Genomic DNA, 19,585 nt, shown 5'->3' with positions numbered 1-19,585 from the left:
TGATAGAAAAGTATACTGGATACAGCCACTTCCTGAGAACAAACAACAATGAAGGAGGATGTGTGTTAGGTGTGGGAGGGGTATGAGTTGGGGGTGGCTCTTTGTCAGGTCAGCTAGCCGCAGGAGAAACCTTTTCTTTGCTCAGAAATCATCACTGTATCTAATGTTTTCAGTCTGATCGATGAGATGATTTTATGGTTAAGAAGGCATCTTCATCATAAGTCTGTTAGGTCAATTTTATTTCACACTTTACCCTAACTATACTGTATCATGGCCACTCTTCCCCATCTCATCTTCAAGAGTCATTGCAACATGTGGTTTAGAACAAGTCCACACAAAGATGTTTGAGGATTCACAGTAAACATTTTAGATGCTTTAAATAGAAACAAATTTTGCATAGCTTATTCATTGATCAAATCACTTGATGTATTTTGCTCTTGTTTTCTTCAGTATGCTATGAGAGATACTGATTTGCTATCATTGAGTGTGATGTGTCAGGAATAACTGAAATTAGTGTATTGGCAAACAATGTGTTAAGTGCTAAAATGAGCATGATTTTTTCATTGATTTATACTTTTGTTAGCAATCTAAATTCAATTAGAGACTTTGTAATGCATGATAAATATTTTCAGTCCATTTTACAGAAAAGCCTGTTTTCCCTGTACCCTACCTGATCATTTTGCTACCTCCAAAATGTTTTTCTTTATCTGATGTAACCACACTTTGGATGAAATAATAACACTTTCTAGATACAGTAATTGAAAGTAAATGTCTCTCCTATAGATGTCTTTCATGAATCTAGTACTAGTTACTAGTATCAATGTCACGGTAGATGTCACTGCAAAGTTTGAGTGCTTTATCAGCAATCTAAAGCAATATTTTCCCACTTCTTGGATACTGTGAGGTATAAGGCATACATCCACTTACCTACAGCTTTGGAAGTATGAGAATATGAAGGACACACTCTATTACATATCTTTTTTAACAATCTAATTGTAGGGTACATTTATCCATAAGATTATGAGTTTTATTATTTCATACCATACATTTTGTATAAATTTATAATCAAGGTCTTCATTGTGAACCACTTTTGGCCATTAGGAGTTAAATATAGCATCAGAGTAATATACTGGTTTTGATTATTTGGATTAATGACTGACTTTTGAGAATTTATAATTTGAGATATTTCAAAGTGAATTATAGGGCTGGGGATTTAGCTCAGTGGCACTGTGCCTGCCTTTGCAAGCGCAAGGTCCTGAGTTAGATCCTGGTACCAAAGGAAAAAAAAAAAAACACAAGTATATTATGGTTTTATCTACCCTTCATATTGGGTCCAACTCATGAATTTGAGGAGAAGATTGTTTTGGTATTATTTTCTTTTTACCTCCCAGTCAAATTATCTAACCCTTAAAAGTTTACAGCTTCTCTTGAAAGTGAGCTGGAAGCTTGGTATATATAGATTCAAATAGTCATTCAAAAACTATTTATTAAATATCCCTACCTCTTACTAGTGATGTGAATTTGATTAAACTCTGTGCTTCAATCTCATGTAAAATGAAGCAATAATAATACCTATAGCATGGTGTTGCTGGGAAGATAAATGCTATATTAATATCTTTAGTGCTGCTAACTGCTCACCAAAGTGTATTTAGATATTTATACTAGAGGTACAAAAACAATGACCTAAAATTTGAGGAATTAGGTGCTGCTCTAGGTCTTAGATTTTTTCTGGAACTTGTAGATTCTAGTAACTACTTGATACTTGAGTAATGGTCTTTTTTGCAGAGTATACCAGTCACACAGTTGTCTCTAAGCTTCAGTGATAATTGTATTTCCTGACATACGATGAATAATCTTGTATATACAAAAAACATTGTTTTTCAATTATACTTCCTATTATAATTTTTGAAGACATTTTAAACAGTAGCTAGGGTCCAAAATAATGTTCAAATTAAACCATGTGTCTTAGCTGACATAGTTGTAGCATGAACAGATACTTTGTATACATGAATCAGTAAACATGTATATGCAAGCAGTAAAACTACCATTGAAATCCAAACTTGATTCTTTGTCTACTATTAAGGCTTTTTAAAAATTCTTATTTATTTCAAAACTGTTCCAGAGATTTTATATGTATATGTTAGAATCTAGGAAATGTTAAAATTATATTTTTATCAGAGTTAATAGTTACATATGCATACAAGTGCAGCATTTCTGTATAATTTTCATAAAGCCGGAGTTCTAAATTAGCTGATATCAGTCACTTTCATTAAAATGTTTTAGTCCTACCTTAACCTAATAGAATTTTATATTCATAATTTGATTATGTTTTCCTTTTTCCACTTTAGAGACAGATTAGAAATAGAAAGGGCTTTTCCAAGACTCTTCTCTCAGCTAACAGCAACTTCCTCATTAGTAATTACAATATGATTATTATATTTTTTACTAGTAATTTATAATTTGGGAAGTATCTTCATATCTATCATCTTATTGATCCACATCCCAGTCACTGCTGTGGCTCTTGTAGGAAATACTGGAACTCCCAAATGTGGTGCATTTTCTGTTTGAGAATATTAAACTAATTACAATGGCTTTTAATTGTTGAATTAAAACTTAAATAGTAAGGTTCATATTATTTGCCTGATGTCATTGCTTTCTCTGTCTTGAAAAATAAGCAGAAAAATCTGTTCTTTCCCTTCATATTTCCTAGACTTTATTGGAGGGAATTTTCCAAATTTATTTAGGTTTTCCTATAAAAACCCTTCCTTTATGTGAAATTTCCTGTTGACATCTTCTAGGTACAAATAAGTTAAGCATGTATATGACTGAAGTTGGCAATTCCTCACCCTGTCTTAATTTAAGTACCAGAATATCTTTCATAAGTTGTACTAGAAAGCTAAAATCCTTGCCAGTTTAAACAACATCCATAAATAAACTCATTTCTTTCCATGTCCGACACTCAAACCTGAACAATATGATTTTTCATTATCTTCTGGATGAAATGTGATGTTACAATTCAACTCAGTAGATGTGCAGTAGATATTGATACATTTTCTTCTCTTCACAACTGTTATTTCTGACGCATAAGCTGTGGACAGTTCTTTGTACTTCCTGTGGGAAAAGAGGAGATTGAGATCTCTATTTCAGATTTCAAACTGACATCAAAATTATCTTTACTTTTTTCCTCCAATTTTATTGTTAGCTAGCACAGAGCCTTCCAGTGGACACCTTGGTTGTGGTTATATAAATAAGAGGAAAATGTATTATTCTTATCAAATAATTTTAGTAAGACAACTTTAAAAACTTGGGCATCTTATTGAAGTCTGATTTCACACTGCTTGAAAGCCAGTATGTGGGAGAGGAGAATTGGTGGGAAGGAAATCAGGTTTGTTTAAGAACTGGCACCCTGAGAAGCTGGGAGAATGGAGCCCAACTAATAAGCCCATCTTGGAGGACTCATGGACACAAAAGAACTTTTATATGGGGGAAAGGAGGTGTAGTGGGATAAGGGGCAGAAAAGCTGCATGCTAACTAGGGTCTTTGTCATCCAGGGCATGAGTCTTTTTTTCTCTAGCTGGAACATTGCAATTAACCTTGACCACTGGGGGCTAGTTCCTGTAAGTTTTTGCTTTTCTGAAAGTTTAGCATTCTCTTACACATTCTGATATACTATAATCTAAAGGTCACCAGATATTCTGGGTGGAGATTTCCTGATTTATTTAGGTTTTTCTGTAACAATCCTTCCTTTAAGTGGGGTTTCCTGTTGACATCTTCTAGCTACAATTAAGGCCCAGAATCTATATGACTTAGCATCCTCTACTTTGAATATGGAAATGTCTTTCTGTAAATCTAAAGAAAGATTACTTAATGTTATGAGTTACTCATTGAGGTACAGTTTTTCTTTAGAAGTTAGAATGCAGGGCAAAGCAAGGGGAAGTAACTAACTGTAATGGACAACTTGTAAAGGAGTAGCCACTGTTATGGGCATATTTTTTAGTTTTAAATCTAACATCTGGACTAGAAATAACAATTATGTGTGCACAGTTTAGATTGTTATTAATAAAATGCAGTAAAGTGAAGTTTTAAATTTTATCTTTTCTCTCCAAAAGGTTGGTAATTTTAGTCAATGAAACGAACTGGCCATAGACAGATTGACGGGGGCCACGGGGAAGGAGGAGGGAAGAAACAAATTTGTAAATGTGCAGAAATACAGGAGCCATATTCAAGTTATGGGACTCAAGGAAAGGGCCAGATGGTTGAAGCTTCAATATAATTTTGAGTTGCAGAAAGAAAGAGGGCTTTGAGTCTGGGGGAAGTAGTACACATGTTTTAGAAGGACAGAAGGAAAATGCACCCAGCAAAAATTGCCTTTGTTATATAGATATAGCCTCAGTTAGTCATCAGAAGATTGCCTGTCTGAGCCAGGTGTCAGATTTCTAGTCACTTCTTTCAGTGAGAAGATCTTCTCTAGGCAGATTGAGGGGATATCAGGTAAAAAAGCCTCTGGTTGTGTCTGCTGTTTACTAATTGTACATAGACATAACTTTATGGGAAAGGACAACCTTTCAAGAGCCATTCTTACCTCTGCGGTCCTTCTGAAGAGCATCTGGAAATGCACAAAAGCCATGTGTTTTGAAATGACTGTTTTATTACCTTCAAAAATAATGTCTAAGGAAGGCACAGTGATGTTCACCTGTAATCCCTGCTACTTGGGAGACTGAGGCAGGAGGAGGGTCACAAATTTGAAACCAGTCTTGCCAAATTAGTGAATTGCTGTCTCAAAATAAAAATAAAAAGGACCGGGTTTATAGCTTAGTAGTAGAGTTCCTGCCTAGTAGGTTTATTTCCAAGTACTGCAATAAATAAATAACCAATGTGGGGCATTTCTGAGCTGTGTGCTAAAGGATGCTAGGCAGAAGAGAGAGCATGCACACTTACAGAAGGGACAAAACGTTACAGAACTTAGTGTGTGTAATAAAATGAAATGATAATATAAAATCATAGTCTTAAATTCAGTCATTAAATAAATCTTCTGCATTTACTTAATTGCCAGTAAAAAAAAAACAATGTGGTTGATTTTTGTATTTATGAATAAATGTCCCCAGATAAATTATTCTCAAATATACAAGTTCTGCAGTTTCTTTTTAAATTCCTTAACTTAGGGCACATGTTCTCTGATCAAATTAAAAGAATTAGAACTGCTGGCTAGAACAAAATTAATAGATTGTACATTTACATTAGCCAATATGAAAGCCTGTAGAAAAAAAGAAAATAGTACCAGAACAATCACCTTAATCATTGTTGCTGCTGTGTTCACACAAGACAATGGAAATTCTTCCATTTCACCTGCAGAGCACTGACTTCTGATGTGCTAATCATTTGTTTCTATCTAGAAAGTTAAATTTTCACAACATATTATATCTCTTAATTTTTTATTAATTTTTCTGCACAGACATTACAGTTCAATTAAAATTTCATTTGTTCATTTCACTGTTGTTGAAATGTACACCAAAAAACTAATATATAGGTAAATAATCTCATATTGAAGGAAAAATTAGAAATCTAGACAGAATTATTTTGTTGTATAAATACTTATTGTTAAAATGTAAGGATTGTTTTTTTAGTCTTCAAAGTATCATTTTAAAAATAAAATTAAATACAGTGTCCAGTTTGCTTTCTATTATATAATATTGTATGAACAAGTTTATCATCATGGTACTGGATTTTTCATTTTAAATAAGGACAAGATGAATAAAACTAGCTAAATTAATTTTTTTCTTGATTTTTTTATTAAGCTACTCTTTAAGAAAATAATTTATGGATATTCCCTGGTATGACAGTTGTTACATTAGTGATTTCTTTAATTGATACCAACTCTTACACAATATTTCTGCCATTTGTCTGTGTGATTAGCTAGTATATTCAGTACCAATAGTTAGTACTTTTTCACTTGGTTTTGCATGCCTAATTTTCTAGAATTCACTTTGTCCCAAAAAATATATTTACTTATTTTGAACGTATATATGGTAGATTTTGCTAAATATTAACTTAAGATGGGATTAATTCACATGGACTTCACTTACATTCTTATTGCTGCTTGGCACTCCTTTGCTTTATTCTAGTGGGTTCCCAGTTATCCCCTGCACTGTTGCTAATAGAAATCTTCTCTGCTTCGCTCAAGGATCCACGTCAGATTTTTCTCTCCTACTTCTCCCCAAACTGTTAGTCTTCCTTAGAGGGAAACCAGCATGGGTTCTGTTTTCTGCTTTCTGCTTTCTTAATACCTGTCTGAACCACTACTACTACTACCACTCTGTCCTCCAGTCTTAGAAAGCATTATGATCTCAAACCGTATTTTCAGTTTTTTTCTCTGTTCTCTCCTAAATGCTTTGCTGATCCTACAGTAACATCTTTTTTCTACACATCAGTCCTTTCCTTTCACTTTCTTTCATTTTTTTGACATGCAAAGGTAAAAATTATCTTGAAAAGCATTTATTTTTCTCTTTACCCATTAGTTTTCCACTTTGGACTAATGCATTTTTCAGTTGAGTGGACTATAGTCATTTTCCTTACCTTGAGCTCATTCCTTAACTTTCTGCTTAAAATTAATCCTCTACTACTCTGTGGAGACTCCTTGAAAGTCACTACTTGTTTTTGTTTTTCTCTTAGTCACCAAATCCAGTATCTTTTTTTCCCATTTAGTCTCCTTGAGCTATCTGAAAAATAAAAAGGATATTAACCATGTTTCTTTTGCTAGGCACTTTAATGTCTTCACAATAGCTGTTTAAGATTTTTGCTGATTGGGAAACTGAGGCTCAGAAAGTTTGAGTAAATTGTGTATATTCACATCATCAGTGAATGGCAGAGCCATGGTTTTTGGTCCCTCTGAAAAGTATGCTCTTTGAACTCTGTTATATATTTATCACCCTTTTCTTCTTTAACTCTGAAAGACTCCTGGCCTCTGGGACATTATTCTCCTGTTTGCCATGGTCTCTGCTGCTGACCCTTCTTATATAAGATCCTTACTTTATATTTACAACACTCACTTTTTTTTCTATACCCTATTATTGTTACCAACTGTCTACCATGTCTTTTTAGTTTATCATCACCTCAAATTAATCATTCTAAGACCAAACTTAGCACTGTTTCCTCCAAATCAACACCTTCTATAACTTAGATTTTTCCCCCTATCAGACATTTTTTTTGTCAGTCATTTCTCTCTTTGTTAAGGTAGAAACATGAATTATTGTTCCCTTTCATTATCCTTTGGCCTGATAGCTAGCATATTTATCAAGTATATTCACTTCTTTTCATTTATGTAGTATATGGAATTTTAATAATGTTTTTTAAATCTGTTATTTCCTATTTTATTTTTCCATGTGTTCATACCTGAACAATTATAATAGCCTACTAATTTATTTCTGTTATTTCTCTTTATACCATAATAGTCCCTTCTTACTCAGAGGGGCTATATTCCAAGATTCCCATTGGATGTCTGAAACTGGATACTGCTGGAGCTATGTATACTAAGATTTCTACCTATGCATACATACTTATGATAAAGTTTAATTTCCAAATTAGGCACAGTAAGATATTAGCAACAGTCATAAAACAGAACAATCATAAAAATGTTTTGTAATAAAAGATATATAAGTGTACGCTCTGTCTCAAAATATCTTATTGTAATTTTACCTTATCATGTAGAGGCAGTACTTTATGGTTTCCCTTTGGCAAATCTGAATTTTTTGCATTACTGTTCTTATGCTTTGGAGCCATTCTAAAGTAAAGAACACAGCACTGTGATACCACAAAATAAGATCTCCTAACCAAAATGGCTACAAAGTGACTAGTGGGCTTTTAGTATACCGTGAGGACACATATCGGGTAGGATGGAGCTAGACAGCAGATTTTATCATGCTACTTAGAATGGTGCACAATTTTAAACATATGCATTATTTCTGGAATTTTTTCATATAGTATTTTTGGATCACAGTTGAATGTGCATAACTGAAAAGACACAGCAAAACCATGAATAAGGAAAGAATATTGTACTGTCAGGTTGACACGGCAGGCTATTGCTTCATCATTTTAAAAAGGCCTACAAATGCTTGCAATTGTATATGGATAAAGAATAAAAATCTTACTTTAAAATTCAATGCTACTCTGTAGAATTTAGTCCAATACTTTTTCTGCAACTGACAGGATCATATGGCTTTTTCCTTTCCTCTGTTAAAATGATGACTTCTGGAAGTGGATCTTCCAATGCTGAACCAACACTGCCATCCCTATAATAAAACCATTTTCTACATACTGCCAGATCTGATTTCTAATAGTTTGTTTTGTTAAACAAATTTCTATCTATGTTCATACTTTTTTCTTCTATTATCTTTATCCAGTTTTAGGATTAGCACAATGTTGATTACCTAAAATGAGGGAGATTCCTTTTTTTTCTACTGTAAATGTTTGATATAATTTATCAGTTAAAATGTTTATGAGCCTGTTGTCGTCATATAGGTAGGTTTTCAAGCTAGGAATATACTTTCTTTAATAGGTGCTATTCAAATTTGATATTTCCTCCAGAGTTAGTTTCATTAATTTGTCTTCCAAGGTACTTCTTAGAAGTTGTCAAATTTATTTCAAAAAAGACTTTTGTAATATGCTTTCTATATCCTTTTAAATTCTGTAAAATCTGTGGTAATGTCCTCTAAATTTTGATATTGTAAGTAAAACAATGTATAATTGATGTTGTATAATAGGAAGAAAAGGTCTAAAAGAGCAAGGGAAGTGGGAGGGGTAGGGGAAAGGAAAGAAGGGAAAAGAAAAAATATGAGAAAAGGAAAAAAAATGGAAACAAAGCCTTTGCAAATAGGGAAGGGTAGAGGGGGTGAAGGGAGGGCAGGGGAATGGAAAAAAATAAGAACCAAGGTACATCATGTAAGGGTACAAGATCCCAATGATGAATGTAACTGTATTGTATACCTAAAATGTACCAATAAACTTAATGGAAAAAAAATTCAATGCTACTTCTACTGCAGTGTAGTTCCAGACTTATTCTCAAACCGGAGGTATCTCCCTCTTTCCCCAAAATTACCTTTTTATTTTATATTGCTTTTACTTATATAATACAATATTAACTGAAACGTTCTCCAGTGTTCCCCTCACTCTGAGCTATCGAAACTCCTATCATTTTTTCAAACTTTATCCAAAAATCTCACAGCAATTTTCCTTTCATTGAACTATTAAAACATTTATTTTTAGTACTCATTCATTTAGGCCATATTCAACTACCATGTATAATTGATTCTAGTATATTCTAGTTATTATTCTAGTTATTTCTGTAACTGTCTCATCAGCACAAATAAACTTTAAAATTTTTTTAGGGCAAAATTGTGTCTTATACTACTGTCAGTTATTAAATACGTGACATATAGTACCTGTGTTTAATATATTTTAATGAAAATGTAGAAATTTTAATTTGTTTTGATTTCTAAAACACACACATATATTTTCCAAGGAAAAATGAGGCCATATAACTATTTCATACCAGGGCCATTTGTTTAGGGCACCTATTTTGGCCAATAGTTATATGTCAGCTAATGAGAGCTTATCATTATGCTATAGAGCCAACCCATCATAGGACCAACAGACACCATCATGATTTAGCTCACAATTATTTGACAAGAATGTCTTGGAATTCTCCCCACATGTGAAAAAGAAACTACGATGTGACTACAACAATTTAAATAAGTCTTAAAGTTGAACAGAATTGAATTTACATAAAGGAATTAAATGTATATAAACAAATTAAATAGTAAGTTTGAAGCTTAAGTTTACTTTGGAAATGGAAAAAAATAAAATAAATGGCAAACTTTTGACTTTTGAACAACTCAGCTATATTACAAGCATGGATTTTCTTATGTAGCACTGACTTGCCTACCTGTAACTGACACTCACTGATTATCCTCCCACACACATCTACAATAGATTCCTAACCTGCAGTCCTTTGATAGGCTTTAGGCATTCAATTTCTATTTTTAAAATGCATACACAAAATAAAGTAAAAATGTTTAAATGCTGTATGCATATACTATAATTACAAGGAGTTTCACAGAGTTTTCACCATACTCAAAGGGGTCCAAGGCCCAAAAAAGAACTTAAGATCTTCACTAATGCCATAAGACACACAATCCTTCAGATCTTTTCTTCTTTTTTAAATATTACCTTCTTTGATAAATATTTTCTTCTTTAATACCACTACATCTCTCAACTCCTCCTTATATAACATGAATTTTACACCATTCAACAAAATCCCAATAGGTGCTGATTCCTTTATCCAGATAGCTTTTAGTTTGTCAATATGCCTCATAAAATGTGATTTTCAATAGTAGATACTTAATAGTGGATCATATCATGTGTACTATACCAATCTGCAACTTTTCTTCTACTGGAAAATATATTTATATTAATATAGACTAATATCAATCCTTATAATTTCCTTTGCCTGTGAGAGACCAAATAGATGCACGAGTATACACAGACAAGCACACACACAGCTGAGAGTTTGTCTTGACTGATCATTAGGTTCTCTGTGGCCTAGATATTTCTCTGTATCATTCTTCTAAATCTTTATTAAAAAACAAAATACTTAAACCACTTATTAAGTAAACATGAGTAATCGACACAACTGATGCTGCAGTATATTTTTGTATTTCATTATTACATAAAAAGATAGGAATTCAGGTGGTTGCCAGCTTGCATATTAGAGCCAATTGTGAAGTGGCTCCATGCTTTTTCCTATCTGTCATTCTTTTACCATTCACTTTGATAGCCCTTCTAAAGTAATCTTTGCTAGAGAAATCTCAGACTTTCCTCATAAAACCAACAGAGTTGGCTTATTTCAGGATTGTTCCCAATTTTCAGGATTTGATTTAAAATTCTTTGTGGGTGTGCTTATTCCTATATAGTATATCTGATTGATTTTTAGAGAAGTCAGGTTAGATATTTAAGTTCTCAAAAGGTATTCCATAAAAAAGGGAACAGCCAACAGTATATTTTTACATGAAATGAATACAAAGATTACTTTAGAACTAAGTAGGCATCAAATAATATTAAAATACCATGTGTCATTAGAGAATTATATCCCACTCACTGGATCATATTACTGGGTTTGCTTAATGTTTAAAAAGTAGATTAGGATTAGTTTTATATCTCTTAAATGATGATTTAGGTATGAATAAAGAATTAACAAATATTGCTTAGTTTACATTTCTTTGTCTTAGTCATTTCAATTAAACAGTGGAAATAATTTTAAAATAGTGTTATTCTTTTACTCTGAAGAATTTTGGAAACAAAACTGAATTGACTTTTGCTAAGCAGATTAATTAAATATACAGTCAACTCTCGATTATTCAAACTAATGGATGAAAGGATGGAACAAGCTTTACTATTTCTGTAGTGGTCCCTCCCAACCCAAGACAATCTCTCACAGCTTCATTCCAAAAAAAATTTTTGGCTTTCTGTCTTGCTTTTATTACATTTTCTAACCCTTGTATCCAGGATTCAGTGACATGTAGCTTACAATTGAGTTGATTGGAAAGTTTCACTCTGGCTTTTTATGTACATTTTTTAAGCCAGTGCCTAGCTAAATTGTCTTTGTACTATGAAAATTCACATTAGAAATTAGCATTGTTATTAAGGTATTTTTCTTATACCTCACACATTAGTTTTTTATAAAAGTCTTCTCTTTTAACTACAATTTACAATTTTAACTTCAAAACCATTACCTCATTTTATCAAATTGCTGTTTAAATTTTTTAATATAAACATTTTATGAGAAAATTTTTCTGAGTCTTTTATAGAAATTTTTTCAATTTTTTGAATTCTAATATGTGCAATATTTCTGAATATTATGTGTTTGTAAAGAATGCTGAAGAGATGAAGGAATTTATGTGTGAAAACAGTGTGTTGTGTGTATACAAGACGTCATTTTCTCTACCAATTAACTGCACACATTGTGCTAGTGTCCAGACATAAGCATTCATGAAAATGCATGTATCTGGATAATTGCAAGTTGAAATAAACACACCTGCCTTTTATTTCAATAACTGCACATTCAAATCCACCCAAGACATTTATTTGAATGTGACCTCCTTATATGTGAGATAGCACTGGTTTCAGCATTTGACTTTTTTGTTGATGTTTTGTTGGTGTTGATTTAAATCTTAGGTAGATACAAACTGGGTAATGCTTCTCTGAAAAACTTTGCATGCAGAGAAAAGGAAATTCAAAGATAAATCCTATGAACAATATTGAAACTATTTTGTCTTATTATGTTTTGCTTTGGTTTATATTATAGCTAGATCCTTGTAAAATATAGTGATGCTTAAAGCCAAAGTAGTAAGACCTATGAACCAGCCTCAAGCTTAGCCTACTTTAATTACTTTTCTTTTCAGAATAAAATTGTTAATCTTTCATTTGAAGAATATTATTTTTTTCTCAAAAACATGCATCTACAATATGCATCTAAGCTTTAAGAAATCATATTTCCTTTAAGCAGGGGAAGTGTTTGTTACAAGGCTTATTTTATAGTCTGTATTGTGGTTTCTTCCACATCCTCTCCCAAATTAGGCCATATTTCTGTAGTTAGTTTTACCTGACATGAGCCAGAAAATTAAATTAAAATATCTTTAGGAATCTTAACTTTGAATTTCCTACTTTTCATTGCATGTAAACTGTCAACCACAAATAATAGTTTCAGTTCAGGTTCTAGCTTGTATTTTGCATGATAAAGCTATAAAAAGTCTAGTGATGCTGGAAAGAATTTATAGCTATGGTTCTGCTATTGCTTAATTGTTACGATTTATAAATAAAGGCTGACTTTATTTACATAGACTTGTCTTTCTGCCTTAGGGGGTAAACTACTTCATGTCCAAGGGCATCCTAGATGATTCGCCAAAGGAAATAGCAAAGTTTATCTTCTGTACAAGAACGCTAAATTGGAAAAAACTGAGAATCTATCTTGATGAAAGGTAAAAAAAAAAAAAAAGCTTAAGTTTTCATCATAAATTAGTTAAATGATTCTTTTGAATAATTAAATTTTATTTTTTAATTAAATTTTATTTTTAAAACTATTCTACATAGCACTTATCTAATTGAAAAGTTGAGTAACCACAGAAAAAAAGGTACTGTATCTTGTACATTATTTTGTGAGCTTTAACTTGCTAAAGAAAGTTACAACTATAAAAGTAAACAAAGCCCCTGAACATACACCAAATGGTAGTCCAGAATCTTTGTAATGGTAACCAAAGTCAAATATATTTGTGGAACCAGAAACCCTGACTTTTTCTTTATAACTAGGCATAATCTAAGTAACTAGAAGTTCTAGATTCAGAAATTGTATAAATAAAAGTCTACTATAAAGACATTATAATCATAAACACAAAACTTATGGGTGTAAGGATGTATAAATATTTGTGTAGCATAATACACTGAAGTATTACGTGTATGTTTGAAAATTCTGAAAATGTTACAGTAGTATATTTTACACAGAGGTGATGGTTAGTATGCTATTCTCATTTCCTAATCCTTCACTTGTACTCCTTTAGACTGGTTATTAATGAACATAAAGTATTGGAATATATTGATGTAATACAGCTAAACTATCATTTAAAAACTATATCTAATACTAATGTATGTCTCAAAAATGTGCTTGCCTTACATTGGGATTCTCAGTCCTTTTGGTTCCTCAGGACTGTTTCAACACCAATCTGTAAATTTTTATGCTAATACAGAAACTGCTAGAAAGTAGAGGTTCGCACATGAATAAGGTATAATCCTTGTTTTGAAGAGTTTACAGTCTAGCCTACCGGTCATTGAAAGCAGTCCCTTACATAAAGATGTCATTAACACTTTTTAATCTTTAAATACTAGCTAGGTACCTAGAGACTGTCAGGGTTTTTTTTTTTTTTAGAACCAGATCTTTCTATAATTTGGTTTAGGCATTGCTGACTTTGTGATCATTGTTGAAACTACTTATAACTCTCTGATTGTGTTGTAAAAGCAGACCCAGATAGTTTATAAGCATATAAATGTGATTGTGTTCTAATAAAACTATTTACAAAAATAGGCAGCAAGCCACATTGCAGAAGAACAGCTTGAAACTGCACTGAGCAGGCTTTAGATATTATTGACTTGGCTTATGAATCCAGCTATTGATTAAGATTGTGAGTAACTCCAAGGCCTAAATGTGAATTACTAATTGACCTTTCAGCTGGTGTTTGGAGATAGACTTCCCTATTCCAATGGTCACAATTGAGGTCTCAGTGATCCATGAGGTTGTGATGTCTCTAATAGTAAAGAAACAGTGCAACTGCAGAATTATGACTGTGCAGCCATTCTCCAAGATCAAACGTTAGCTAAGATAATGCAGGTGGCTTGTTAGCTATGACCTGCAAGATAGCACATGTGCCTTGTTAATTGTGACCTGTCCTTCACAAGTGTGCATAGTTACTCCTCTTTTTCCAAGCCTGGCTCATTAAGTGCATTAGTTCTGCTCTTCCCTACATCTACCTTCATGCCCCTTGCTATGTTGTATAATCATAAATACTGACTAATGCAGAGCTCATGGTCTTAGCCATGACAGAGCTAAGATCAGGTGATCTTTAGCCAGGAAAGAGCTAAAGATCAATGCCTGACCCCCTAGAAGTAATAAACTATTGTTCATTATTCTCTGTTCCTTGTTCTTTGTATATTATTCTTTCATCCCCTGCTGTCCCCTCATCAGGCGACTGGGCATCTCCCAGTAACTGGTCATATAATCGTATAATTGTAGATGAGTTCAATAAGAATTAAAAGATAGCATGACTATCTATTAGAATGCTATTGATTACAAATAATGTAGGACATGTTTATACAAATATTTGTATAGCTACAAATAACCTAAGTATATAAAAATAAGATTGTTTCCCTGTAAGGAGCCATTAAAAAGAATGTGATAGATCTATGTTTCTATAATCCCTCTACTCAGGGATGCTGAACCAGGAGGATCATGATTTTAAGGCCAGCTGTAGCAACATAGTAAGACCCTGCCTCAAAAACAAATAAGGGCTGGGATTTAGCTCAGTGGTTCAGCCGCCTGCCTTGCAAGTGCAAGGACCTGAGTTCAATCCCGGTACCAAAAAAAACAAAGCAAAAAACCCCAAATAAACAAACAAAAAACCGTGTACAATAAACTATGTGAAAAAGCAAAGCCAGATTCTAAAACAATATATGTATATATAAGCATTATAAGATTTTTAAAAATCTATATAGTTGTTACCTTTAGAAATGTGGCTTGATGTGGTACATGAAGAATCTCTTAACTTTTATAATTTGAAAAGTAAAGAATTCTAGTGCTAAAAAAGAAAGAATTTCTACTACTATTGGAGTTAGCCAGGAAAACACTTGAAAAATTTTTATTACTGAAAGTTTTTCTTTATTTTATAAGTTGTAGTAATTTCTTTATTTTATAAGTATTCATTGCACTTTTCTATGTTTTATTGTGACTTATTCATGAATGAATTCAAACTATTTTTTAAAATAATATTTATTTTTAAATTTAAGAATATATACTTTTATAGGATTGTCTGAGCTGATAATCAAACATTTTTATCCACAATATGACAGATTACGATTTTATCATTTTTTTTTAACATATTTTTTTCTTTTTTTTTTTTTTCTTTTTTCTTTTTTGGTATCAGGGATTGAACTCACAACCTTGCGTTTGCCAGGCAGACGCGGTGCCACTGAGCTAAATCACCCGCCCCGATTTTATCATTTTTAATAAAGGTAACTAAAGCTGTAATCTTTTCTCTTTCTGTAGGAGAGATGTCTTGGATGACCTTGTAACACTGCATAATTTTCGAAATCAGTTCTTACCAAATGCACTGAGAGAATTCTTTCGTCATATCCATGCCCCTGAAGAGCGTGGAGAGTATCTTGAAACTCTTATAACAAAGTTCTCACATAGGTTCTGTGCTTGCAATCCTGATTTAATGCGAGAACTTGGCCTTAGTCCTGGTAAGTATGCTTATGTATATATATTTATGCATATATATGATATATGTATGATATATATATATATTTTTTAACATTCCTACCCCATCTCCTGCCCCTTTCATGTGAAAACAAGTCTCTTGTGGGCCAGGGATTTAGCTCAGTGGTGCCGCCACCTGGCTCGCAACCACAAGGTCCTGAGTTTGATCCCCGGCACCAACAAAAAAAAAAAACCAAGTCTCTTGTGAAAAACTTTTCTCACCATGGATAAAAATGTTTCTACTAATTAAAAATACTTCTTTTAATATAGTAACAGTTAATGCATTTAGGGAATACTTCATTTATGTGATCTTAGAAGGACCTTTAGTCACGGCTGTAATTTATATATAATAAACTTTTATGAAGAAAGTTGGACATACCTATGTAAATTATTTAACATTATTCTTATTTGAGTGCTGAATATTTTTACTTGTCTAATTGAAAACTTGAAAAATTACTTTTAAAACTTGAATCTACACATTTCATAGAAAACAGTGGTTTTCTACTAAAATTTTTTAATACAATTAGCTTTCATTGTGTGTGCGTATGTATATTTTGCATATGTATATATCTGTGTATGGGTGTATGTGATCCTGCCTGAGTCTCCTACATATTTTTTCACTTGATTCAGCTTTACTTATTTCTTCATGTCAAAAAATGTTCTGAACATATCTTTTTAAGCAGAGATTATAAGACGTTTATATATCATATTAAATTTGCTAAACCTCCTTTATAGGATATAATGTTTAACTTAGCTTTCTTAAGACTGCAGAATTCTGAAATATAAGTAGTAGCAAGTAGCATAAAATTTGTTACCATTGTAATGTTAATCACCTATTTGCCCTAAATTTAGGTAAAGAAGAAAATTTTATTGATGCATGGTGCTTAGTTAGGTCTAGGAATCTTTTCCCTAAAGATTTACTCTTGAAATTCAGGTATAAATTCCATAGACTTTTAAAATAAATATCAAATGAAAATATTTATCTAATAATCTTTAAAATCTTTTACATTTTGTTTTAGTGCTAATTCAGTGTAAATAGCATATTTGAAAGCAAAAATAAAATAAAGAAAATTCTGAAATTTTTAAATCCAGCATGAATTTTCACAGTGAACTCCTAAACCATTCATTGAAGAAAATGAAATAAAGCAAATTCTAAAATTTTTAAATCTAAAATGAATTTTCACTATAAACTACTAAGCCATTGTAAAATTATTTTGGAGTCTACAGCCATACCACTCTGAATGTGCCTGATCTCGTCTAAAATTCTTTTGAATTAAAGATAATGCTCACTGAATTGGCATTCAGATGAAATGATAACTGTCCCACTTTGCCCAGTACTGAAGAATTTTCCAAGACACAAGACTGTCAGCACTAAATTAGAAAAAGTTTAGGCAAATTAGAATGTGTTGGTCATCCTATTTTTAGTTATAAACTAATCTTGATATCTTAAAATTATGAACATTTTTGCCCAATATAAACACTTTTGGGATATCTTTTAAAGTAGGTCATAATTTCAAGTGTTTCTTTTTCTTTCCAGATGCTGTCTATGTACTGTGCTATTCTTTGATTCTACTTTCCATTGACCTCACTAGCCCTCATGTGAAGAATAAAATGTCAAAAAGAGAATTTATTCGAAATACCCGTCGTGCTGCTCAAAACATTAGTGAAGATTTTGTAGGGCACCTTTATGACAACATCTACCTTATTGGCCATGTGGCTGCATAAAAGGCACAATTGCTAGGACTTCAACTTTTTACTTCAGACTAAAGCTATCCAAGGACTTACTAGCAGATGTGGAGTTACATCCATGTTGGTCATTCTAGCCTCTGTATACAATCAAGCTTGAGTATACAACTTCTTTTCCTTTCATTCTTTCCTTTTTTAGTAATTTCCCGGGGAAACTAAATAATTTTGCAGGACTTTTCCTAATTTTGCTTATTATGTTTTGCACAAAGCCGAGCCATTATCTAACCCAGCTGTTAAGAATGTTAAACTGACATACATTATACTCTGTAAGATGGTGTATTTGTGCATTAGATTTGCCTGAAAAACTTTATCCATTTCCATTTTTTAAAAATACAATGGATTGTGTACATATTTAACTAAAGAGATTTATAATCATAATTATTTTATTGTAAAGATTTTAACTAAAATGTTTCCTTTTCTCTCAAACTGAGTTCTGAAATTTATTTGATTCAAATCAGAAAATGTTGTCTGTAAAAGTTGGATCTGACTTCAGATAGAAACCAATACCAGCTTTCCTTCTCTTTGAACTTTGAGAATAGTGTTTATTTATTACTATATTGCTATGCAAACCCAGCATTTATTTGTATAATATAAATTTATCATTTGATTCTTCATTTTAAAAACTTTCAGGTTAGTCAAGTCTTGGTAAGTCCTTTAAGCCATTTAGGATTTTTTTAAAGTGTGTTACAATTTAAGATTTACACTTACAAAAACAGAATAAAATAGTATTAGAACTCTGGTAAATCTTTGATTGCTTATATCTGAGTTCATTTGTCAAATGACTATTTTCCTAATCTTGATGATCTATGTTCAGAGTCCACTGAAGGGAGTAGTGTAACAGATAGTATATACTCTTCATTCATTCAGTACATCTCTATTGAGGGCCTTCCACATGCTACTTACGCCCTTTGCTGGGTACTGGTGCCTGGTTTTCTTCCAAATCTGACTCTAAGTCAGCAGAGGTTGTTAATTTTACAACTGTACAGTTAATACTACATTTTTTTCAATGACAAAACCTAAGATAATTGAATATATTTTTAATATCAGAGGGATGTTTTAACTACTAGGAAATAATTTCTAGATTCTGAAGCAGATACCTAAATAATTTTCACATATGCATAATATTGAATTTCATGACAAAATAATTATAATGTTTTGTTTGTTTTTTGGGACAGAATCTCACTCTGTAGTTTAAGCTGGCCGTGAACTCACTATACAGTCCAGGCTGGCCTTGAATTTATGGTGATCCTCCTGCCTCAGCCTCGCAAGTGCTGGGATTATAGGCATGCACCGCCACACTGGCAAAGTAATTACAATTTTTAACCTTCAGACTAATTTTCCAAAGATAAAAAATAGCAATGACATTAATTTAAAGCTGACAGTTAACTTAGTTAAACTCCCAATTGCATACTCTTGCTGACCTACAGTTGGTGTCAGCTCCAATTTCAGTTCAGTTCTTTGACCAGGCTGCTTCCCTTGGAATCTGTTCTGTTCATGCACACTCCAGAGACCAGCCAGAATTTTGGGCAAAGTTAATGCACAGGATTTGCATCTCTCTCACTGGTTCTTTACTCAGGATTTCCCTCTGCATGTTTTTGGTAGCTATCATTATGCCAAACTCTATCCTGTAATTCATCAAGTTAATGAAACCACAGGCTCCACATGATGCAAACTAAAATCTATAAAAATGGGAAGCTCAACCGATGCTATCCTCTTCTTCCAAGCATTCTCTCTGTTGGATCAGCCTGCCAACCCAAAGGTCATTTT

At 32.5% G+C, this 19,585-nt stretch overlaps 1 protein-coding gene across 2 annotated transcripts in view; it reads left to right on the top strand.

Annotated features, from left to right (window-relative positions):
- The window catches only part of Fbxo8 (F-box protein 8), a 55,760-nt gene extending 37,198 nt beyond the window's left edge, over nucleotides 1-18,562 (top strand). For both annotated transcript variants that reach the window (XM_004852943.4, XM_087217013.1), the window contains 3 exons: nucleotides 12,910-13,028; nucleotides 15,860-16,056; nucleotides 17,610-18,562. In XM_004852943.4, the coding sequence (XP_004853000.2) occupies nucleotides 12,910-13,028; nucleotides 15,860-16,056; nucleotides 17,610-17,797 (504 nt within the window). In that variant the 3' untranslated portion in view covers nucleotides 17,798-18,562. The remainder of the gene's footprint in view (nucleotides 1-12,909; nucleotides 13,029-15,859; nucleotides 16,057-17,609) is intronic.
- The last annotated feature ends 1,023 nt before the right edge of the window (nucleotides 18,563-19,585 follow it).

Source organism: Heterocephalus glaber, unplaced genomic scaffold, assembly GCF_053883595.1.
Source record: "Heterocephalus glaber isolate CG9 unplaced genomic scaffold, H.glaber_assembly_v1.0 deba00001461, whole genome shotgun sequence".
Taxonomy (NCBI): Eukaryota; Metazoa; Chordata; class Mammalia; order Rodentia; family Bathyergidae; genus Heterocephalus; species Heterocephalus glaber.
This window is presented reverse-complemented; position numbering and strand designations above follow the sequence as displayed.